Raw genomic sequence first — 25,879 nt, 5'->3', positions numbered from 1 at the left:
GTTTTCTGTTACATAGATAATTTAACGATAATTAAATTGGCAAGTCAGTGAAAATAATCATGACTGAAATATAATACTCAAAGAATTTTTCAAATGCTCCAGTATACTTAAGAAAACTGCATTCAGAGTATAATATGGAAATCGGCCTTGCTCTATAATTATAAGGCCTATTTAAAGCTAGTTTTGATAGAAAATAAATAACTCAAGCTTAATTATCTATAAAAAAAAATTAAAAAATAAATAAATATCGAAACCAATATCAATCACAGTAATTTAGAAATTGATTTATTTTGGTGAAATATTAATATACCACAAAACTGTGTTTAAATATTCATGTTATTGATAGGTGTGAACGTCTTCTTTGTTCAATATTTATTATTTGTTTCTATACGCGTAGTGTGATTTTCTTAACAGTTAAAAATGACTGTCGCATGAGAATTGATACTGCTCAGAAAGAAATGGATCATCAATTTCAACTGCCTTTTATAGTTACATTGTTTATTGGTAATCTCATTTCTGAGTAAGCTCCGCCCATTAAATTAATTAAACCCGTCCACTGGGACTGCTGGGACTGCTTTCTGGGACCGCTGGGACTGCTGGGACTGCTTTCTGGGACCGCTGGGACTGCTGGGACTGCTCTGGGACCGCTGTGGGACTGCCCTGGGACTGCTTTAGCAGTCCCAGAAAGCAGTCCCCGGGACTGCTCTGGGACTGCTTTGTGTCAGGTTGGGTCTGGTTGGTACTGTATACATTTCTGGGAGAGATATTATTCTATCTGCAGTATGAGTTAATTAGTGTAAAAGTCAATCAATTAAAAAACAACAACTTATAATTCCATTTCAATTTTTGGCCAAAGTAGATGTCAGAGAGAGAGAGAGAGAGAGAGAGAGAGAGAGATTACCCCAGGTATATAACCTTATGCAAAACATAATAAACTTGTGATCGCAAATGCTCGGAGGGAGACACATTATTAAAAAGCATTTTTTTCTTTATTCTTTTCAGAACATCTCAAAGCTGAATACTTAGAATCTATATCATGTCAATGCAATGTGACTTTTGTCCATGTCAATAAAACTTCACATTTTTGAAAAAAGTATGATTAAATATCTTAATCAAGGTGTTTTAAAAAGCAAAATCAAGATATACTGGTATATCTAATCCAGCTACAGAGCTTAATCAATTTTAAGAGATTAGTACACTACCTGTTTAACCCCTAACTATTCTAAAAATATTTATATCACCATTCCTGATTCAAGAGAGAGCTAGGCATATGACCAAAAAGTCTATAATCTGAATTAATAAACATACATGTTGTAAAGTCAGTAAATGAAGATGACAAGTGGGAAATGGGGTTAATATTCACAAACTGTAGAAGTTTTCAACATTTAAGACCATGCAGACATAACTCCTTCCCCTTTTCCCCCTTTCCAGCCCCCGGGTCGTTCATGTATACATACCAATACCTTGTTTTGACATAAACAAATTGTGAATATACAAAAATGTTCATGTACACAAAGTTTTATGGCAGGTCTCTCAATGATTTTCATTTCTAATTCTAGGAGGGTGTGCTGACCCTAAGGGGTCATGAATGAAATGTCAGATTATCATTGACACACTTTTGATGCAGGTCATATTGTGATCATTTCTAGTTTCAGGGGTATGGAGGGGATGACCTTGCGGGTCGTGACCCCATATACTATTTAATGTGTCATAATACAAAATGGCTTCATGGCTTTTAATTTAATGAAAGCTATTTGATTGTTTCCGGTTCCAGAGAGTATGAATGACGTTATGGACTTGCTTCAATGTATAACTTGCATGTGGCATCCAATGATATTTGACCCTTTTCAAACTAAAGGCCCTTTACCAATTGCACTTCAGCTTATTTTACCCCGTTCTATACAGGTCAAAACTTTTAATATAATATAATCATAATGTAGTTACCGCCTGTTGTAGGTACCGTTAGCTTCATATAATCCATTTAAAACACATTAAGAATCATGAGATTTCCTACTAGTGATAATGATGCACGTATACCATGTGCAATCAAATTATGATAACGGTAAAAGTAGTGCTCATAGTGTGACGTAATTCCAACGTCATATGCAGAATTTTCCAAAAATGTGTAATGTGTAAAATTTATATCGTAATTACATGCAACATTTTTTTCATAACATTGGGTTATCTATTCCAAAAATGACAGGAAAACAGATGGGTTTTTGACATAGTTGATCGGGTATGGGTTTGGAAAGTTTCAACCCAAATACTGAAAAAAAATTGCACAATTCGATTATTTTCAAATGTTGTCACTTTGGCATCTAATTTTTTTTAAAAACGTTATGCATTAAAATAATAATATTTGTTATTTGACAATAAATTCAACAAGCAATTATGGACCAAAAATTACACCCCTCCTTTTTTTTTTTTTTTTTAAATCTTCTTTCAAGAATTCTGAGGGACTCCAAACTTCACATGGACTGAAGAAGATTCCTCACCGTCTACAAATACCCTCTGTTGACAACTGCTGATGTTACCACTGATGCCATAATGGTAAAGCTTTAGAAGAAGTCTTATGAGGCACTGCCTTGCTAAAATCTAGTATCAGGAAGCCTACCTGCTGGTTTTGATCTAGGTTGCGAGAGATTTCTTCTACTGTTATAATAAGTATTAAAAATTAAAAGTATATTATATATAACATATTGAGTTAAAATTACATAGTTTGTTTCAAACGATTATATAACTAATCGAAAGAATTATCAAAAATATGTTTGAAGAAGATTTGACGAAATCAAGTGCCTTGCAAAGCATGCAAAAAGTGTAATTTACAATTCTGGGAAAACAAATTTTTATCAATCGGATCGTTTTTCATCGTCCATGACAACGTCACCTGACTTTTACTGATAGCTTAAAAAGTCATGTGGAAAGATGGAATCGGAGCATACAGAGGTAATAATGCATCTGCAAATGAGATTGTACAGAATATTTTTTATTTAAAGTATGAGAAATTTACTAATTGGGGCCAAGAGTTTAAACTTAATTCGTAGCCACAATATTTTAGTACATAACGTGTATCTCAATTAAATAATAGATTAAGATCAAAACTGTCTTCGTTCAATTTTGCGTGTTTTACTACAGTCAAATTGTCAAATTGTCTATCATTATGCTATTAATAACAAGAAATGCAGTTTTATTTCAAATTATAGCTCTTTATAAAACCCTTATAAATTGAAAAGGCCTCAAAAATCAATGAAGCGGAATGACAGTTTGATCTGTATTCATCAAGATACACTGACATACCAAAAATCAGCTCAATATCTACAAGCGTACAGGAAAAACGTGCGAAAAACCAAGTGGGACAGACTGACAGACACACAGAGGGACAGACAGACGGACAGCTAGAGGGACAGGCAGACAGATGTACGGACAGACGCAGAAGAAACCTATAATCCCCTCTGGTTTCACTGATAGGGACTAAAAAAACTAAAACATTTTATAAAGTGATGTTTACTTTTCTACCATTATATGTGAAAACCTGAGGTGTTTAGTTAAAGCTCTTAGTGTATTAATATAGCGTAATAAGCATAATAACTGCAGTATAAGCTCATAATTTATATGCTGTATACAGCAATATGTAATTAATGTCTATTATAAAATGTCATCTGCACGAAATCTTAGCGAGAACAGACCAAATTACGTTTATAAACACGGGTTCCCCGCGTCTTAAACGTTCGATGTAATTTATCAGTGACGTCATAAAGGTCCGACGCGCAATCAATGAATCAAATAGTGCCGTTGAGTTTGAAAAATAAAACAATTCAGGCGTTAAAGATCATAATAAGGAAAATATAATATATGAATAAGTCATAAATGTAAATATAAGTAATAATGTATCATTTTTAAACATCTATCGGGATATAAATACGGTTTGGTACGAGATCAAATTTAATGTAAAGCCCTTCCGGCTTTATGGAATTTGATCTCGTGACCAACCCGTATTTATATCCCGATAGATGTTTAAAAATGATACATTATTTCTTAAATACATATATATAATTAAAAAATATTTTTCATACCATGTCCTACACCAGCCATCGTACTAATTAACTTAAAAATTGTCATATGAAAGGAATAACTACTCAGATATATGTGAAAAAAGTTAGAAGTTATGTTTAAATATAAATAATATACCTGAAGAGAAAGCGAAATAATGAAAACAAATACCAGAAACATTTTACCTATGTTTTGGAGTTCCCAGAATAAACACAGAATTGACCATATGAAAAGCGGCAATAATTGAAGTGAGGCACACAAGGAAATAGACATATTTCTGGTAGGAACCAAATTCCCCGAGGACCCCGAGAAGTTCGTCAAAGTGCATCTTTATTCTGTCTCATACGACCGTGCAGTAATGCAGCTTGTGTCATGCAATAATTTTTATACCAGTCAATGCAACCTTAATCATTAGTAGCCGCACACAAGACATATATTTTCTTGAAGGTTAATTTTTTCTTAAAAGTGCATTACTGAGCATGTTGAATAATATATATTTGTCTTGCGTTTAGAAATGCACCATTTGATATGATTGAATAAATAACACAGATTCGCAAAGATAAGGTGAAATATTTTGCCACCCAACAACTCTGAAAGAGAGTTCCCGCACGAGTAATACGGCAGATATGAAAAAAATAAAGCAAGCGACATACAAATAATAAACTGTTATCGAAACTTATAAAGAAATCATAGCATAAAAAAAATAATTGAAAGATTATCAGAACTAAATCTTGAATGCAATCTCAAGTATGAAAGATATGAACGAGAGATAGCTTGTGATACATCTACAAGTAAAGTATTAATAATATAGTAATCAGTGAGAGACAATCGTTTATACCGCTGAATGGTTATGCTAACAAAACGCGCATCTGAAAAGGCAATGTTGTCCCAACTTCACAGAATTAAACGATTACACAAAATTTTTTTTATTTGCTGCTGCAAGACAATGCTGAAGCAAATGTATAAACAAAGTTCTCTGCATTCAGACTATGCCCCCCCCCCCCCAAAAGGGACGGGGGTCTTTTTTCAACGGCATCCTTTTGCTAGAAGAAAAAGTGGCATCACCCTTAAAATCTGCATTACCTACGGGAAGAAAAATGACCCCTGTAGAATAATGACCCCTCGTAGACTTGACTTCATTAAAATATTTTTTCTCATTTATTTGTTTTGAGGGAATGTGTTATAAGTCAAGAGGCCAGGGTCAGTATGCTCGCCTTAGGAAAATTGGAATAAAATATGAAAATAACGAACAGTAATCAATCTCAAATGTCCATTAAAATAATACAAATTTGGAGCAGAGCAAACACGGACCTCTAAAACATCAGAGGTTGAATCAGGTGCCTTGAAGGAGTGGGGATCCCCTGTCGACCGTCACATCGCCGCGTGCTCATTGTCACGATCGGGCAAAAGAAATATTCCGTAGATAATTCAGTGTTTAAATAAAGGCCTAAAAATTTGTTTGATAAAAGTCAGTCAGCATTCGTCTTAATGATAGATTGTATTTGCTGAAAAGGTCATTGTTTCGATAATAGTAAGTAATTTGCGAGTTCCATTTTTATTAATAAAGCAGCTGTCTATGATGTCTAAAATCCTGGACTTTAATTTATCGTGGGGAATGGTTGTATAAAGTGTTGAAATATCGTACGTTTAGATGTTATTGGTTTTGGTAAAAAAAAATGTTTTTTAAATTTTCTAAAAGTTATTTGGAGTTTTTAAGTATCCACAACTGATTTACACCACTTCTCGAATATATTGTTGTACAGTGCCCCTGAAGTTTCTCCTTCACTGCTGTTAATATTTTAGTGAGGGGTAAAGAAAGAGGCTGGTAGAACATTTACTGGAACCAGCTCTGTATCTTTGTTTGTAAGGATTTTTATGAAATTTAGGAATCCAGTATAGATATGGCAATTCAAATTCATTTGCACTGTTGGCAGTATATTAAAAATATTTTAAACTGACGTATGATTTTGAAGAATTTCCTCCTTGGAAAAGGAGGTATGGGTTTATAAGTTGGATTGCGGAATTAAATCTAGATTACTCCAAAATACAATTAAAACTAGTGATAATTATAACGGGAACCGTTACAGATGTTCCCAAAACGACTCCCCAATCCGTTATGATGTCCCATTCCCTACAAGCTTCATTACATTAGGCAATACTTTTTTCAATATAGATGGACACTTTATTTTAAGGGTATTTTGTTGGAAGACTAGTCCGATATAGCCATATGGGTATTAGCCAATCAAATTTCATCGCTTGTGCTTGCACTTGTTTTCTACATTCTTCACATAAATTTTCTTGTAGTGTCTCACAGTATATACATTTGTGTCAAATATCAGAGAATTTCATTGAAAAATAATAGAGATATAACCATTTAAGCATTAACCAATCAGAATTCAGCACGTGCGCATGCATAATGTAGGAGCCCATTGTGCGTATCTATATTATAAATTTCATCCTGTTTTGATGAAGACCAAGGGAGTTGTTGCCATTTAAAGTTTCAGTCAATCAGATTGCAGCACACCTGCATGCACGTGTTTTCAAGAAATTGCCTATATAATATGTTGGAGAACCTTATACATGTAATATATGCTTATATTTTACATTTCGAAATCTTTTGTCAAAAATCAAGGAAGTTATTGAGATTTGTATATCAGTCAATCAGAGCGAAGCACACTTGCACACGTTGAACACGTTCGAGGATTAGGTTCATATGTTTGATATCTAGGCATTGTAGAGGTTTTTTGATGTTTTTTTTTTGTAATTTAAAAGGTTGGAAGCACTAGTCGACGTATATTTGAAAGAGATACGAGGTGTGGACCATCGTCGCAAACCACGATTTTGGGTCCACAAGATAGAGAGGATCGATGTGAATCACCCGTGGGTTACCGACGATGGGCGTGGACTTGAAGTATGGTGGAATACAAGGCTGCACCTTTAAAAAGCCTTCTTTTTTTTTTAAAAAAAAAAAATGGGTTTTTGAGAATTCACGTTTGATTTAAACCACTTCTATAATATACTGTAGAACAGAACGTCTGAAGCTTCTTCTTTACAGCAGACATTTTTGTGAGTGACTAAAGATAGAACTTAGAGCACTTGCTGGTCCCGGTGTGTCTTTATGAGGGTTTTTAAGAAGTGTAGGAATCCAGTATAGGTAGGGTAGATCTAACTCTCATTCGTTAACTGGAATGTTGAAAGTATTTAAGACTGAAATGTGATTTTAAAGAATATCAATTTTAGAAAGTGAACTGTTAATTTAAAGAGGATTTTCAGATGTAGAAATAAAAGTTCTTCTAAAAACACAATTCTAGCAATAAGACTTGCAAACAAAGACAATATTTTTAAAATCTTTGTCTGCTGAAACCATAACATTTTGTTCATGTAGTTTTTCTAATTCCTTTCTCATATCATAAGTTTTTGAAGTGTAAAGTTGGCAATTTGATATAACAAAATTTCATTTTGATCACGATATAATCAACAAATGCATAATCAATCGGCAAAATATTTTATTATTATAAATTTATGTTTTAGACATGGGAATTAAATCTCAATTTAATGTAAGATTACAAAATTTTTATGCTGATTTTTTGTCGTTTCTTTTTAGAAAAAATTACGACATAATCATAATTACTAACATCATATGGTTAATCATTAAGCATTTTTCTTATTCTGTAAAGTATCACAATTTTTTTTTCTCAATAGACGAACTGAAATATGGAAATTTAGGGGGAAAATCTATTATTTTTTGGCTAGCACGGCTTTAAGGCTAGAATTTACCAGGACATATTTAAAAAACAGTCTTTTTTCAGGAGTAACCCCCCCCCCCCACCAAATAAAATTATTTCAACTAACATAATGTACAAATAAAAGAACTGTGTATAATATGCACATTTTAGTATTTGTATCTCATAGGGTCCGCCATTTAAATAATGTAGCACAAAGATTAGATCAATATTTCAAGCATTTTTCGAATATAATCAAATTTTTGTTAACATTTTTTGACAGCGCATTTATCCTATCAACTCCGTATTAACTGCTGAAGAGGATACACATCTATAGTGTTTACAGAACGGAGAACAAAAAAAAAGAACAATAAAAAATTAAACCAAAGCCCACCTCTGCATTTTTATTCATTTACGGTAAAACATAGCTTGTCATAGAAAATCCAGTAGAAAACTTTGATCAAGAGTAAGGCACTATTCCGGGATTTCTATCTGTTATGGATTAAAATAAGGGATGGAGTAATTGATAAAAGTAATTGTAATTGGGTGTAATTAATAACATTTTGCAAAGTAATTGGAAGTAATTTGTATTTGACTATTTTTTCAATTACTTGTTATTGAATATAATTAATTATAATGAAAAGAATACCCTGTAATTTCAATTACTTTTCAATTACATTTCAGTTACTTTACATAATACATAATATGTGTATTTAAGAGGCTAATATTTTCAACACAGTCACATTTTACAGTTTTTTTTAATTCATTCAAAGAAGCCCTTCTGTTTTTTAAAATCTTACACTCTTTTATTTCTCAATAAATAAATTTGATATATTGGCTTGTTTATAAAAATATTAGTTTGTTTTATAATTATAATGCACATAAAGAATTGATACTAGTTTAACCGTATCAAAAATTTTGTTCTACTTCTCATTGGTATAGACATGAAACATTTCAATATTTTGTTGCTTGATTATCCAAAAAAAAAAAAAAAAAAAAAAAAAAAAAAAAAAAAAAATTAATTTAATGTGTCATTAAGAGATGCCTTGTTGCCCTTCAAAACCCAGCTGTAAATTGCTATCAAAGCAACCCTCCAAAATTTTCTATAATTTTATACCATGCTATGTTTAAATTAAAGATATGACCATTAGAGGTGATTTATTAAATATACTATTAAAAATGCTCTCCTATTTATATACTTCAGAAAAGAAATAAATATTGATCAGTATTTTAACATTTAAACAGATCTTTATATGCACATGCATTTGGTACATGAAATAGTCATTATATAAAACAAGTATTATTTGTCAACATTTGCATTTTAAGGTGTTTAGCTTGCCTATCTGTAGCTAAAACAATTTGAGAGTATTTTATGGTTGATTCATTAACTCTTGAAAACTCGCTTTTAATCAAATTTCATGAAGGCTATCAATTAATTGATAAATGTACATGTAGGATTAGGTCTTATGTTGATGAAACACAAAAAACATGACAGACACCTGACATTATTTATTTTAAACATTCCCCCTACCTTAAATTTACATGTACATGTATTTGTTCTTCAAGATTTTTGAAAGTGAAACAAAAGTAATTGAAATGTATTTCATTACATTCTTCAAAGTACTTCAAAGTAATTAATTACATTTGTAAAAATCAATGTAATTGTGATTGGAAGTATTTTCAATGTATTTGAAAGTATTTAATTACATTTCAAAGTAATTGACCCCAACCCTGATTAAAATATAAAATAACACCAATTTGTCCAAAGAAAAATATGTAACTAGAAAATGTTATAAGTCGCAAGTGTTTTTTGTGGGAAGGGTGGTTGTCTATTGCCACCAAAGTTTTGAAATCCCAACCGACGTTAGAAAACCTTATTGTGTTGGTACATGGAAAGGGGTTGAAGTATATACTTAGATATAATGTAGATTCCTATATATGCAAAAGTAATTAATTATCGCATAATTTCGGGGAAGCGCCACTCGCCAATTAAACATTGCTCCCTTTATTTTTTTGTTGCTGAAATACGTGTAAAAAAATCAAGATCAGCAGCCTAATGGCGAATTCAAAATCTCGCGAGTTATTGTCTTGCAGAGTCATTTCGCGATATTAAGTACAAGTTAAATTCCTTTATATATAGACACTATAAAAAATTCTTAATTATTAGAATAATAGAAAATTTTGATCCTTTCAATACGGGTATATGTCCTTCATGTATGATCTTATTATATGATTGAAACAAAACGTTTTGAGTGAAACATTTGATTTCAATTTAGTCTTAAAACATATGAAAGAAATATTCAGAATACCATCATTGATAAATGTTCCCTTTCTTGCATTGTTTTCTAATCTAGAAATATGTAATAACAGATTTGCATTAATCCATTCTCATTCTTAAAAACGCTTCCTTTTTCTTTTATTAATTACAAACAAACAATGATATACATAACATATATGCTAGTCACAGTAAATACAATAGATACTAGTAATTAATGTGATTACTTTGATTAAAAATTGCATAAAGTGATGAAAAAAAATACATGTATGTTGGAGTTCATTTTAAATTGTTATGAAAAATATAACTTTTACTTATGTCCTCATACTTATAACAAGATTAACATAAATATTTGACGTTTACAGCATATACAATGTTTCTACGTTAGGATGTTGGGTCACTATTCCGCACCTTTATAACGTCATACTATCTCCATGCTAACTCACTGAGACCATAACTGTTTTGTGAACCTGTTGGCAAAACATTGAAATTTTCTAAACTTTAATAAACTTTTTTGAACACTTTATGAATTAATACTTTATCATTTGAACAGTTTTCAAAGTATTGATATGTATTCAATGCCAGTTCAACAAAATTATACAAAGAATCTCTGGTACAAGTCTACAATACATCTTGTTTTTTAAAAAATCAAATGTAATGATTATTGATCTATTCTTAGTGTTAATAATATAACTTTCATAAAAACCTATGACAATATGATTCATACTAATCTTGAGCCCGACAATTAAACTTGACTTGAGCCATTTAAAAGTTAAGTATTTTTTATAAAAGGTGTACTTTATTTACAGTATCTCCACAGTTGTCACAAAATGTTTGTACATTTACATTCCCAGCGCTCTCACTCACGTTATTGTTTAATAAACACTCTACAGGACCATATGACCATAATGGACCATATAACAATTTGTAAGTTAAACTTGACATTTAAAATTGAAAGAATATACCCTGAGATTGTTTTATGTATTGAATAAAGAGGGATGAACCGCAGTCTAGGGTGAAAATATATCATTATGAAAAAGTATATTTATATTTCAAAGTCTAAAGTGAGAAAGATCAATTTCTAAGCAATTTTAAAATTTCGTCGTATCCACTATAAAAGACTCGTTCCTGTAGGTATATGAAGATCCGTTTTCCTCGTATTTTTTGGCCTGCCTGGAAAAAAAAAGAAAGGCAATGTAAACAAAATTCACTCAACAATATGCGACAGTAACGTCATTTTTTAAATACTGTAAAATCACTTATTTCATGGGGACAAATATGTCTTGGTTTTAGAAAAAAATATTGATTGCTGAGGATTTAATTTCGTTGGTGAAGAAGTGTTGAGTTTTTTTATATGGTTGAAAATTTAAATTTCATGGGAGAACAGGACTTCGTAGATTTCTATCTTCATACCATGACCCCCCTCCCTCAGAAAATTAGTGATTTCACATGATTTGATTTCTGTAATATGGATGGTAAAATACATACTTTGGTGGAGGAAAATCTTTGCCATCTTGGATGATTTCCGGTAGATTGGCGCCTAGTGTTTCCGGTAAAATAAGAAAGAGCAGCCCAGCTAGTATGGAAGCTCCTCCAAATACAACTAGCGGAAGAGCTTGTCCGAAATGGCCATCAACTATCAAACTCTAAATACAGATAAACTCATACACATAGAGGAAATGACATTTCATTGTCCAAGAACCGCAGTTTGTGTATCATTAATCTATAAGAATCTTGACCAGAAAATTAAATTTTGGGCGAAAAACATTGCCTTTTATATATACAACAGATGTATATATATATATATATATATATATATATATATATATATATATATATATATATATATATATATATATATATATATATATACGACTAATTGTCGAATTCCTTTATCACAATGTACTCGTATCCTACGTAAGGATGGGACATAATTGTTAAATTTTTCCAACTGAAATAGGAAATTTTGATAATATTAACTCTGTGGATATCTTTCCGTTATCTCTTTGGACTTGATTTGTTAAATAGCAAAGGTTATAGTCTTCACTTTCATTAATGTCTCATCTGTAATCGATAATAAGACTTACGAGATCTGCTACATAGGGGGACACCATCCCTCCAAGCTATGTCAGATATAAATAGGCGTATTAGAATGAAATATAGAAACAACGAACAGTAACCAAGCTTAAAAGTCCATATAAACAGTACACATTTGGAGCAGAGCAAACACGGCCCTCTAAAAACATGAGAATTAACTGGGATCAGGTGCCATAGAGGAGTAAGCATTCCTTGACGAACGGTCACACCCGTCGTGTGCTCTTTGTTACGATCGGAAAAACAAATAAAAAATAATCATTTTATCGTTGATTCGATATAGGCCACTAAACTCGAAATAAAAGACACAATGGGGTCTGACTCATCTTGTTTCATATTTGGGTGTTTTACTAAGGAAAGACTTTGATGGCAAACTAGCAACTAAACATTATGATAAACGTGATAACTTCAACTTTTCTATTTCATCAACTTCCCTTATTTATGTAGCAGTATTTCAATATCACCTGCATATGAGGTTAATGAGTTCAAGAAATTTCTAAAACGAAATAGGCTACTAAGAGATAAGTTGATGATATAAGGACATCAACAGTCTCGTCATTTAAACATTTGATAAGTTCTATGGTCGATACAATGATATTGCATGTTGCCAAATACAATATCATTAGGTCGAAAGTTGACTGACATCTTTTATACAAATTGTTAGGCCATTATTTTCACAGTGAATTGTCTACGTTGTTCCCCGTTTACCCTATCACGACACGGATGTGACCAGATCACAGAGGATGCTCACTCGTCTATGGCGCTTATCCCATCTCTGTTTCAAGAGGTCTGTGTTTGCTTTGCTCACAATTTGTATTGCTTATTGGACTTTTGAGCATGATTACTTCGTTAAACCAGAGACATATAACAGAGGGACCGCTGACTCATTTTCGCGCCAAATTATCTTCCTGTTTTAGCAGCGCCCCACCGGGAGGCATAGCAAGACTTCCTGTCATAACAGCTGCTGTGTTGTCTTCAACGCCTTTGGGGTAAATATTGCGAATATATTCTATATTTTATTATATATAGCCCGTACGTCAATTACTTCTCATATAAGGTGATGTCTTAGATGTATTTTTCCAGCTCTAACGAAACTTAAAAGAAAAACGTAGAACTTTAGATCATCAGATTATGACACGCATTGATGCAAATCATGCACTCATGGTCACTTCTATACAATAATTTGAATTAAAATTTTGTCTTGTATAAAAGTTGTACCCTTATATGATCATGATCATTGTAGACTCAGGCCCCTTAGAACCGGTGAGGAAGGGGGAAATAATTTTGCCAGTATACAGGCACGTAGTTAATTAAGTATCATTTTTTTAAAGGGGGGTATGTATATTTGACAACTTATCTCAAAATCTTGGGCAAGCAAAAAAAAAAAAAAAAAAAAAAAAAAAAAAGAGTAAAATTGTCAGAACTCGAAAATTCTATTTCATGGAGGGGGGTAGCTTTCATTGTATATTTTCAACAGTAAAAGGTTGTGTAAAAGGGTATGTTTGGAAAAGGGGAAAGCCCCCCCCCCCCCCCAATACTACATGTTACATCAGAGAGTGCATACGAAACCTAAGCATTTATGATTAGAAACTACATTTACTTTAATGTGTCCCTTAAAAAAATATTAATTTAAAGTCAGACAAACTTGTTTTTTGCTCAACCAAAATTTCTAGTATGGTTGTGTCCCAAAAACTGAAATTCCTTCCCACCTATGGGGCCTGAGAGTTTCTCAACGTAAGACCTTATCATAGTCATGGGATGTATTATTTTACCATAAATGTTGAATGGTTTTATGTTTTATGTATTCTGTCATGTGACTTTTTTGTATATCATAGTGAATAATCAGCATGTTGATTTTTACATCATGTAAAAATGTACTCATTATTCATTTTTATAAAAATTGGTACTTCATGTAATCTCCAGGTATGAAGTCACTTTCCTCAGCAACAGATACAGCTTGACAACAGTGGAAATGCAGAAGTCTTATTCTAATGTGGGAATTTATTTCCAACACCATAAATCTATTAAGTGAGTGGCAATTTTCTTTCTATTATGTCACAGTGATTAAAAAAAAGTATCAACCTGCTACATGTAACTGTTAACATCTAAATTTCGCATCAGGATCAATAACTGCTGCCTTGATTTAAAATAATTATGCTCTTTGCGAGGGGATGCTCTGCCTTGTGGTGCCCTTGTTTTAGGGGGAGAATGTTTTTTTTTTTAAACTGCTTTTGTAGTGTTTTTTTTTTTAAATATACATATTTATAATGGACAATTGCCCTAACCCAGGTTTTACAAGTATATCTCATGGAGCTATTAAATTCTTTTATTCACTGATTTTGCATTTTCATATTTTCAGATATGGTACCTCTACTGATTGATTCTAAAAGATTCTGAAGTTTTCCTGTTGTCTTCCCAAAAGACCTTGACCTGCTTTATAAGGGTGTTTTGAGTGAGATCATAAATAAATAAGGCGATGATTTGTAGTTTAGTAAGCTGCAAAGCTTAAAATTGTACCATGCTGCTGCATCACACATGGCCAAACTCGAACACCACTGAAACAACATTGGCTTGTATCGCACTACTGTTGCTGCAACTGAATAAATGATATGCTTAACTATTAATGGTAAAATCTGAGGTATCTCTCACTCCAGGCCATTTGTAAAGGTTTTTATATGACGAACATTTTTCCACTCCTTGGACAGTAAATTCTGAGTAAAGAAAAGCATATATGTGATGTACATTTCAAATTTCAATGTGATGCGTATATACTGGAATTTACTACAAGGCCTAATAAATGTGTGACAATAAAACAAAGTCAACCAATACATATGTTTGTCTATTTTTGAACACCTACTTTTTCAGGTATATATAATTATATATACATGTATATACACAATGTTATGTACATACAAGTACATGTTTGTCACTTAGATTTGAATAAAAGACAAAGTACCTCTACATATTCACAAAAAGTCTTTTATCATCCTCTGTATGATTTTTTTCACATTCAGATTTTAAATTGTATAAAGCTTTGTTACATGTAAATATACTTTGTAGTAAATACAGGTTTTTGGTATGGGCAAAACATTCTTTAATTGTGTCAGCTTGTAGGGCTGATATACATGTAAATAAAGTATTCATTAAGTTTTATTTTGGCTTAATAAATATTAAGAATGCCTGAATTGATTGCCATCAATGAATATACTGTAAATTTCTATTTATTTCATTTTTAATTTGAATGTAGATCTAACAGAAGGTCAGTCTTCCTGCATACATGTATAAGTACCACATAATAACAAGTCTAAGGTGTGCAATGAATAGAGGGCTCCTAAAACCATTAGTATTAATTACTTAATTAAGTTGCATACACCGAATGCACTATGATGAGGTTTTCTTGATCAGCATCACTTTAATTGATTTTTGTTTTGTAAAATAGCACTTTTAACAATATTTAAAAAATGCAGTAAATGATACAATGTATGAGTTGCTCGATTAGATTAGCCTACAAGTCACATTCTATGCTTGGTTTCAGGATGATGTATTTTGTGTTTTTAGATATGTTATAATAAAAAAAATAATAACATATTTTATATAGAACAATATGATATTTTTAAAAAGGGCTAATTTCAGCAATTTTTTTTATTTTAATGAATGCATAACGGCATATTTATATAAAATTTTTTAAAAAAATCAATCAAACAAACAAAAAACAGGAAATATACACCAACCTGAAACCTAGAACCTACGTAGGTAACCACTAAATAAAATAATGGATGCCAGTGCAAAACCAACACGGCCAACAAATGACCTCGTCAAAAAAGGTCTTATCCTACACTATAAAATACATTTTACAGTGTATTTCTTAGTGTAGAGGTGGTAAAGTGTGATGGACAAGCTCTCGTGAACAAATGCAACTCGAGTCGGGGTTAGAAGATTGATTCCATCTATTTACTGCTGATAAATTTGTTCTCAATTCCTTGTCGTCATGAAAACGAAAGTAACTCATCCCCCTACGATTAATGTCACGAGTAAATTTTGCTTAAAATTGGAGTTGTAGCGATGTTTACTACCCATTCTATGATGAAACGCCATACTGTTTATAGTTTCTATGCCTCCCGGTGAGGGCGCTGCGAAAATCAGAACATCATTTTCCATTCGGAATTTAAGTACCCAAGTTAAAGTGAAAAGTCTAGAGATGCCCCGAATGAGTCAGCGGTCCCTCTATTATATGTCTCTGGTTAAACTTTACATTTCATATGAAGTAATTTGTATATAGTGCAATAAAGCAAGTACTCTTGCGAGGCGGGATTAATTATACCCATTTAAAACCTTACCTTCCTATCTTCAAATTTGTTCTTTTAAATTTGAACAAATTTATGACCATTTTAAAGTATACTTTACAATACACTAGCACTGCAATGTGAAGGTAATCAGTTTGCAATAAAATTCTAATATATCCGTAACTTCAAAAGATGAAGATGGTAAACTTACTTTTCCCAATGTATAAAACTGTAAAAATGGTTGAAATACAAGCAAGCCCTCCAAGCACCATACACGCGCAATGCAGTTTCTTTCTTCCAATACGATCCAATAACACTAAACAAAGAGTATAAGCTGGGAATTCTACCAGACCTGTTAGGAAAAAGTTCAAATAAAAGTCGCCAGCCAGGTTCCCGGAATTTAGGGACAGTCCGTAGTATACCATACTTACAACACACCTGAGGAAAAGAATTAAGAGTCAGTGATATGGGACATGCAATGTGTACATCAATTGCAATTCGCGTACTTATCAGTCCTGCTTAAATTTCATTTGAAGTTCATTTTCTTACTGAAAGTCGATAAGAAATGAAAATGAGATTTTTCAAATAGTTTGATAATTACCAATCCAAGAAATTATTATAGTTCGGACAAACAGCACCCTCGAGGTAAACAAGTGCCATAGCTGGCCTGTCACTGTTTCGTCGCATTCTAGCGAATCCAGCTGTTTATCTGTAACTTCTACTTTACTTCGTTTGGCTATTTTGCGAATAATGACTTTGGCCTCCTCGTATTTTCCACGGTTAATCAACCATCGAGGAGATTCTGGCAATAACCTTGGATAGAATGTCAAGAAAAGAAGAAAAAAAAAACAATGAAGTTTTTTCATACATGTACAGGTATACGATGGATGATTTTCTATCATACCCTAGAAGGAATACTGTATACTAGGAATTTTTCGCCCCTTTCGCCCTCGTTGTAAAAGGGTGAATTTAAATCGGGGTAAATTCAAAGTAAACAACAAATCTTGTATACACAACTATGTTTGGGCGAATTTAAAACACAGCAAAAGTGTTTCCAAGGGAAAGGAAAAAAATTACAAGGGGCGAAATAATACCATATACAGTATCACATCTTCACAGAATTTTACATGATAACTATATATAGCTAGCGATTCATCAATAATGTAATGTAATAATTAGTATCCTTATTAAAAAATATAAAAGAATCTACGAGGTATATTAAATGCTATATAGCCCTCCCACTTAACTTCAAACCGATCATTGTTTGAATTCAAAAGGAAGGTTTACTATATGTAATAAATACTATATAGTAACATTCCCCAATGGGGAAAATTTAATTTTATATGAAGTAATTCTTTCTGGGGATGATCTAGTATAGGACAATGTTATTATATGGCAACGATACTTTACTGATATTTCAAATCATGTATTTACAAGGAATTAATCGTGAAGTCTGAAATTAGCTGGTAGCATGCATGCAATGATTTCGGATGATACATTTACGGCATGCATCTAGTCAGGCTATGTACTAGTTTACATGTACGATACAGTTACCAATACAACTTCGAAAATTAAATATTAAGTATATGACTTATTTCGACAAAACACACGCCCACTCATTTCAGATGATACATTTACGGCATGCATCTAGTCAGGCTATGTACTAGTTTACATGTACGATACAGTTACCAATACAACTTCGAAAATTAAATATTAAGTATATGACTTATTTCGACAAAACACACGCCCACTCACCACCAATAACTCAACAGAAGTGCGGAGGGAACAGACACTGCTATCTCATTGTACTTCCAGTCCCTAATAAGATAGCCAATAAGACATAGAATAACCACTTCTATGGCGAAGAAGTATTCGATGACAACCCCAGCCCACAGCCGCTTTGAGGGACCAACGATCTCAACGCCTGTATTGCAGAAAAACAAACTGAAATTGATGAGAGAGGATAAAGAATGGTATTGTCATCTACTATGACTGAAATTGCCATCAAATTATCTTTTCTTAATAGCAAAACATACCTTTGTCTTGGTATATTGAATAAACTTTTTTTGAAATCATATTCTAATGAATAAGATAATTTAAAAAAACTCACCTAAAACAAAGGCTGACATGAAAGTCCCTGCGCAGGAAAATCCAACAATGAATCGTAAAACACAAAAGAGGTAGAGGTTAGCCGCCCACGACACGGCTAGACTGGACGCCAGCAGTACTAGTTTGGATAAAATCAGTGTCTTCTTTCTTCCAATCCTCGTAAATATTAGAAAAGTGAATACAATTTAAAAAAAATCACTCCTTGGGGATCATTAAAAAAGAAAAAAAGAAGCTAAACACGTTTAGCGTTTATATCTGCATACTAAGTAGGTTTTTATATTACGTGGTGAGCTCATTTTATTTTTTACATTAAAAAAACAGAAGTAAACATATAACGTACTTGTCTGCAAGTGCACCTAGACCCAGAGCTCCGAAAAACACACCAGCAAAGAAAACCATTTTGGCATTGGATGCCCATAGTTGCTTGTCACAAATCAAATCTTGCTGTATAAAAAGTATCATTCAATTACAACGATAAACTGTGAAGAAAATCATTAGTGTAAGTCAGAATAGAAAATGTAATCCTTTAGCTAAAAATATTGGTAATATATCTAGAAAAAGTCAATAAAATTAACCAAACAAATGTAGCAATATACCCTTATCACCTGCATATGGGGTGTATATCTCTCAGTTGATTCGATTCGCAAGAGCATACTCTACGCATGAACAATTTTTAAAACGAGGCAAGTTATTGACAAAAACAAGTTGATGAAACAAGAATATCAACAGTTTCGTTTAAAGTCATCATTTCGTAAGTTCTATGGTCGATACAATGACCTTGTCAGCAAATACACTCTCTCATAAAGTCATATGCTGACTGACATTTTTCATACTAATTGTAGGGCCAATATTTACACACTGAATTGTCGACGGACTTTTTCCCGTTATTTACCGATCATGACAAGGAGCACACGGCGGGTGTGACCGGTCGGCAGGGGATGCTCACTCCTCCTTGGCACCCGATCCCACCTTTGTTTTTGGAGGTCCGTGTTTGCTCTGCTCCCGATTTGTATTGTTTCAATGGACTTTGAGCTTGAATACTGTTCGTTATCTCCATATTTTATCCACACGTTTTTTACATTCGATAAATTGCAGTAATATGTCCTATAAAAGAAGCAAGTTTATACAAGAAGTTTCGTACCAGTATAGTCTTTATGCTACCACTCATTATTCACTTCAAGAAAGCGATTATAAAAACGATTCACTAACTTATTTCATAGATGAAACATTAAATAAAAATGTACATCTACTATACAAATAAACTGTATATTCAATACATGTAAATTAATACATTCTAGTGTTTATAATGAATTAATCTTATGCCCGTATTACTTTAAGAGAATTAGAAATACATGTAAACTGTGTGTAGTAAGTTGCAATAATTTAGCAATTACCCCATGTAGGTCATATTTGAGTCAAGCAAACAGAACTTTATTAAGTCACCACAACTTTAAGCAATATTGTTAAAAGCCACCTATTCTATAAGTAGACAACTGTAATTGATAGATCTGATGTATAAAACATACAGAACTAGAAGTATATGTACACGCATTTCACCCCATATAAGCTCTATATAAAGTACGTTTTATCAAAGTATACCACTTTAAAGAAAGTAATTATGAAAATTTTCATATCATTATACTCGAGTTAATACAGAAAATGGTTGGAATGTACATGAAAGTGAATATCTGCAAATGAGTTATTGTTTACATCAACATGCCTTGGAAATACAATGCTATAATTCTAAGCTACCTTGAAGTTAAACAACTGTTAAGCAAAGCTATACTGTAAGTAAAGCAGTTGTAAAATAAATCTATTGTACAGTTAAGCTATTGTAATGTAAATTTAAGAGTAGAGAAATGCAATCTTACGACAAGAACAACACTATAAGTGATTTTAGTTATAAAAACCTAACTTCTGTTTAAAGTAAGTTTTTTAAGGTAAAGAACCCAACATAAGTGTTCTTTACATATAATAAGTCACTATTCAATCTCTATAGGCATCTTTTAGTGAGCCAGTTATATTAAATAGCGTTTTGTATACTACTTGTAATTAAAAACTAATTTCAGTTATCTATTATATTGGATATTGAGCATTATATGCTTGGTATAAGTTAAGTAAAATTAGTAAAGTTAAATTCGTACCTCAGACGCAAATGTGCTATCATAAACTGTTTTGTCGTAAACCCACGAACAGCAACTTTGTTCGATGCCTGTAGTCACATTGTCTATTACAGGGATGGAGAAAAATCTTGCATTTTTTGTTCACTACATCGTTGTCAGCGTTGAACTCTGTAGGTATGTAGGCCTTTATCAAATCGTCATATGCTGGGCCTGGGCTAAGGTAGGTATCGTTCGGATAATTTGGTAACTTGCATCTGTTAGAGCGTGAGAAGGGCTTAATTAATGTACTGTTAATTCAAACATCATCATCACCATCAAGTCATGTACCTAGAAGTCATTTAAATAAATAAATGAAATTTTAATTTTAATTTTTAATTTTACCACCTTTTTGTGCACTTTTAAATGCTTTGCTTGATCAATAATTGTCGATACATCTACTTTAATTTGAAAACAGATGCCGAAGAATTGATCACAGATCAATAAATAAGAATATGATTCTATTCTCATTCTACATCACATTTGTGCAAAAAAAAAAGAAGAAATTATGACATAATTTCCGTCAGATTTCACCTTGGTTGTAAATATTTGTATGTAAAACGACTATTTTTCATTCTTTTGTGATCTGTATTTTTCAAGATTCATTCTGAATGCATGTTTTGATAATAATGATGTATTGAATGTGGACTACATATACATATATTTCCATAATTTAAAAGTTTCTGCGCGCTTCCTTCAGAAGAAAAATATGCATGATTTAAAGAGCGAAGCAAATATTGTATTTTCTTTCGAATACTTACGAGATTTCATCTTATAGCTTTATCCCATTCCTAATTAAGTATCTCTAAGTTTTAAAAGGTAAAGTCCTGTATAGCTAAACGTAAACTTAAGTAAATATTTGTCTGAAGGGTTCAATGCCATCTTGATTTACGCCACAATCTTCTGATCTTGGAAATTTAATTCCAAAACCATAGTGCTCCATCTCCCAGTATTTTGTATCTTCAAACCCTGAGCCTTATGAATCCTTACTTTAAGAACATTCTATCCTATATACTTTTACTGGTTCAATGGTTCATATATATGTACATACATGTTTAATTATAAATATATATAAATATGTATTTAGCTAAAGGACATTTTACTACTGTCAAGAATGAATTATTGGCCAGATTTGACCCATTTTTCTCATTTTTTACTGAAACTGACGATTTCAGCTTTGTAAAGAAAATATCTTAAATGAAAAGCCGGTGTGCAGTCAAGTCTAACAGTTTATTCCTTCTCCTGTTTCAAAATGTCCGTGTTTGCTATCACTAAATCATTGATATAGAATAATTATAAGTTAAATCTATTTTCTTTTCCAAATAAAGTTATTTTAATGAAAGAAAGAGGTCGTGATCTTAATTTATCGAAACTGTATATCTATGCCAAATGTATATGTCAAAAGTATTATATTTACAAATTCCAATGTTATCCTATCGGAAATGAAAGAGTTGCAATAAGTTAAGATACAGATATTAGAACTCTTCAATTTTATTGATATCATTGTGTTCTGATAATTTTTCTTCACATAGTCATCATTATTTTATTTTAATTTTAGTTCATTCCCATTTATCAGTTTTTGATAAATATAACACGCATCATATCTTCTGTAGAATAATACATCATGAGCAAGCAGTACAATGGATAAAATTTGCAATTGGCAATAGGATATGCATTGAACTTAGAATTTATTAGGGCAAAACAATGAGCACTCCTCTCACAGTCTTACCTGGAGCAAGACATGTTTGTTTACTTTCTTCCGTACATGCATGTGGCATTTACATTAAAGACTTTTAATCGTTGCAACATTTAGATCTATATCCAATTTTAAAGGGGATTAGAACTGCATATAAAAATCAAAAGTCTAATATGATGTCCACCGATTACAAATTCAGATATATATCATCGCAAAGTGGCTATCGGTGTCTCTCTTTAATTAAAACATTACTATGACATCATCTTTTGTTCTTTTGATACTTTCTATTTCTTGAAAAGCCCAAGACAGTCCAATAAGTTACATGTAACTGTCCAATAAGTAGAAAAATCTGTCCATTATTAAAAATAATGGCCAGTATTTAATAACTTATTGGACGGCTACAGGTAAGTTCAAAGACACAAATAAATATTTTTAAGCAATGAATCCAACATGTTACACAATGTAATGAAATATATATTCCAAGTCAAGGAAACAAAAACTGAAACTTTGAAATTGTTTCATTATATGATGAAATGTATATTCCAACTCAAAATGAATGTCAAAACTTAAATTTGAAGGAATGAAATATGGGGATAACGAACAGTATTCAAGCTCAAAGTCCATTAAAACAATACTATATCTTCGAATTCTATTAGAATGTTACTTGCAACAACAGCACACGTGGGAATATCACTTCTCCTTTTAAATTCCTTTCCGGCAAGAATCATTCGCTCCTTCTTCTTTCTCACTAGTACAATAATTTTGCTCACTTTCTGCAGGAGCACATCCATCGTTTTTTTTTTATTATAGGAATGCAAAGTTTATGTTTTGTGTTTGGTCAATAGTCTTCGGCTTATCTCCCGATTCGTTTCTAACTTCAGCGACAAAAAAGCTAATAATCTTGTTGATTTCTTTATCACTCAACACCTTGACATTCTTAATCATGAAAACATCAACGTTGGGTACTGAACACTCTATCTGCCAGTTAAAGAACACAGTCACTGCCCATTTACATTTCTGCTCCGTTTTCTTCGATAAGCCTCTTCTAAATCATCTAAATATTGTTGATTTAATTACGGAAATCTTTCCTTTTGTTTTTCTGCATTCTTGAATAGCCTTGACTAAAAGTTGAGAAATATATGAGAGAAAAAAAAAAACCGTCCACTTTGAGTTCAAAGTTCATTATCTTGACAATCCTAAGCTCAAAATCCAAAATATCACTTGAGAATGACATCTATATTATTACATTAGATTGTTCAACATATCTTAATTTGTTTTGCATCAGATATATGCTTTCTCCCTCGGAAAAAGACATGCTTTCAGCATTCACAATCACAAGAAATTGGTGTTCGAATCTTATGCCTTGTGGTTAAATATTCTTTATTCAGTCATTTAAAAATTGTACTTACCTGTAACTGTCCACTAAGTTAACAAATAAAAACAATGTAATTTTTTTTTCTTTATTGTAAACAACCTTTACCTGAGACATTCCAATAAGTAGACGATATTTACTCAGTACAATGGAAAAGAAAGAGTTCTAAGAGAATACATTATGAACATAATAGACTAAATGTTTAAAGTAGGTTATAGGCCTCAAACTGCCTAACGGCCCTCCAACAGTTCTTTCTTCTCACAGAATGGACAGATTTCGGCCTATAACCTCTACAGATCTACGGACTGAAAAGTTTAGGTACAATCAACACAGGTTGAATTTTTTGCTCCCGTGTGGCATGATTAATATTTAAAGTGAATATCCCCTTGTTCACAACTTAAGCAAAGATTTTCTTTTTTGAAAAGTTTTCAATTAAAAGAAATAAATCATCATCCGTTATTTCAATGCGTATTTTCTAAACAATACATCTCAGAGAGACGTTTGATAAAAAGTGATTGTGGTTGAAGAACAAATACCGTGTTTCAAATGAATCATTTTATATCAAAAATTTTATATTTCATCTATTTCTCCGAGATATACAGGGAGGAAAACTTCAAAAAATATGAAAATTAGTAAAAAAAAAAAAAAAAAAAAAAAAAAAAAAAAAAAAAAAAAAAAAAAAAAAAAACAACCCACATTTAATCAATAATTCTCTTCATCAAATATTGATCAAATTAACATGTTAAATGAACACTTTTTAATTTCTTAAGAGAAAGCGAAAAATGTTAACAATACCAGAAATGTTTCACCTGTGTTTTTGGAATTCCCAGAAGAAACACAGAATTGACCATATGAAAAGCGGCAGTAATGGAAGGGAAGCACACAAGGAAATAGACATATTTCTGGTAGGGACCAAATTCCCCGAGGACACCGAGAAGTTCGTCAAAGTGCATCTTTATTCTTACACACGCGACCATGCAGTGATTAGCATTGAGCCAAGAGCGTATATAGGTACATTTAAATTTGTATGTCAGTTCGAACGAGACGAGAGCTTTGTTGACAGTATAGAAATATACATGTAGCATGTGTGATTAAAAATTATATTTTACAGAGAAATTTTAGTTGATGTGAAGAAGAAAAAAATTAACATACTGTAGTTTGTCTTAAAAATATTTTTTTTTTAATTTAGGTTGTATTAAATTAAAATAAACTGAGCTCGCATTGTAATCTGAACTTATTTAAATATCAATTTTGAGATCCTTAAATCGAGGGGGGGGGGGTTTAGGGGTTTTTGCGAACGAAAGACTGTATAGAAGAAAAGTTTTCAGATTTTTTTTCAGTGTAAAAAGCTAACTTTAAAAATTGTAGAAAAGTATATAAAAAGTTTAATCTCAAAATTAAACAAAAAATTATCTAAAGATTATAGCACGATAATGTAAGTTGATATGTTTTTTTTTACCACCGTGACGATAATCAATGAGTGTATATTCAATAAACTTTTATCATAACCTAAAACCCCTAAAGAAACTTGAAAAAAACTTAATTTGATGTAAAAGATTACATTTTCCCAAATTATTTAGTTTTTTGTGTGAAAAATCAGCGAAGTATATACATCAAAACAAGCATTCAAATTTGTTTCTTTGCACACCTTTCTTTGTCTTTATGAGTTGTACACTGGGACATATTGAAATCGAAAATAAAATCTGATACCGTTACAGAAAAATGTGCATTCATTATTGCTCATGCATGAAATAAAAACTAACCGGGCTGAGAAACCCTTTGCCATTTTAGACGATTTTCCTCAGTTTTCGTGTATGAAAGATTACAGACATAATTATGATGGTCAACGCTAATCGATAGGTAACAATGTAAAAATTTTTGTAAAAATTACAAAGAAACTTCAAAGTTCGTACATAAAATTGAAATTAAACTACTGCTACCTTAAGATTATTATCATTCTAATGTTTACTTGTCAATGTCCGGTCAATTTAAATTGCGCAGATAATAGAAGTTTATTACCCCCAAAATTGTGTACATTTAAAAAGTAATATTGTTCCTATGGTACTGGTGAATTAGTACAAGTAAATTAAAATAAATTTATGAGGGATACGTGTTAAGC

At 31.9% G+C, this 25,879-nt stretch overlaps 1 protein-coding gene and 1 pseudogene across 2 annotated transcripts in view; both read right to left on the bottom strand.

Annotated features, from left to right (window-relative positions):
• Positions 1-4,379, bottom strand: part of LOC133201735 (organic cation transporter protein-like) — a 30,278-nt gene extending 25,899 nt beyond the window's left edge. For both annotated transcript variants that reach the window (XM_061337525.1, XM_061337526.1), the window contains exon 1: positions 4,236-4,379. In XM_061337525.1, coding sequence (XP_061193509.1) covers positions 4,236-4,378 — 143 coding nt within the window. In that variant the 5' untranslated portion in view covers position 4,379. The remainder of the gene's footprint in view (positions 1-4,235) is intronic.
• Positions 4,380-11,138: 6,759 nt separating this feature from the next.
• LOC133201609 (organic cation transporter protein-like) lies at positions 11,139-24,713 on the bottom strand (annotated as a pseudogene).
• Positions 24,714-25,879: the final 1,166 nt, after the last annotated feature.

Source organism: Saccostrea echinata, unplaced genomic scaffold (genome assembly GCF_033153115.1).
Source record: "Saccostrea echinata isolate AGI-Se365-2 ecotype Australia unplaced genomic scaffold, CSIRO_AGI_Sech_v1 ptg000045l, whole genome shotgun sequence".
Lineage (NCBI taxonomy): Eukaryota > Metazoa > Mollusca > Bivalvia > Ostreida > Ostreidae > Saccostrea > Saccostrea echinata.
Note: the sequence above shows the minus strand (reverse complement) of the source record. Positions and strands in the feature narration are given on the sequence as shown.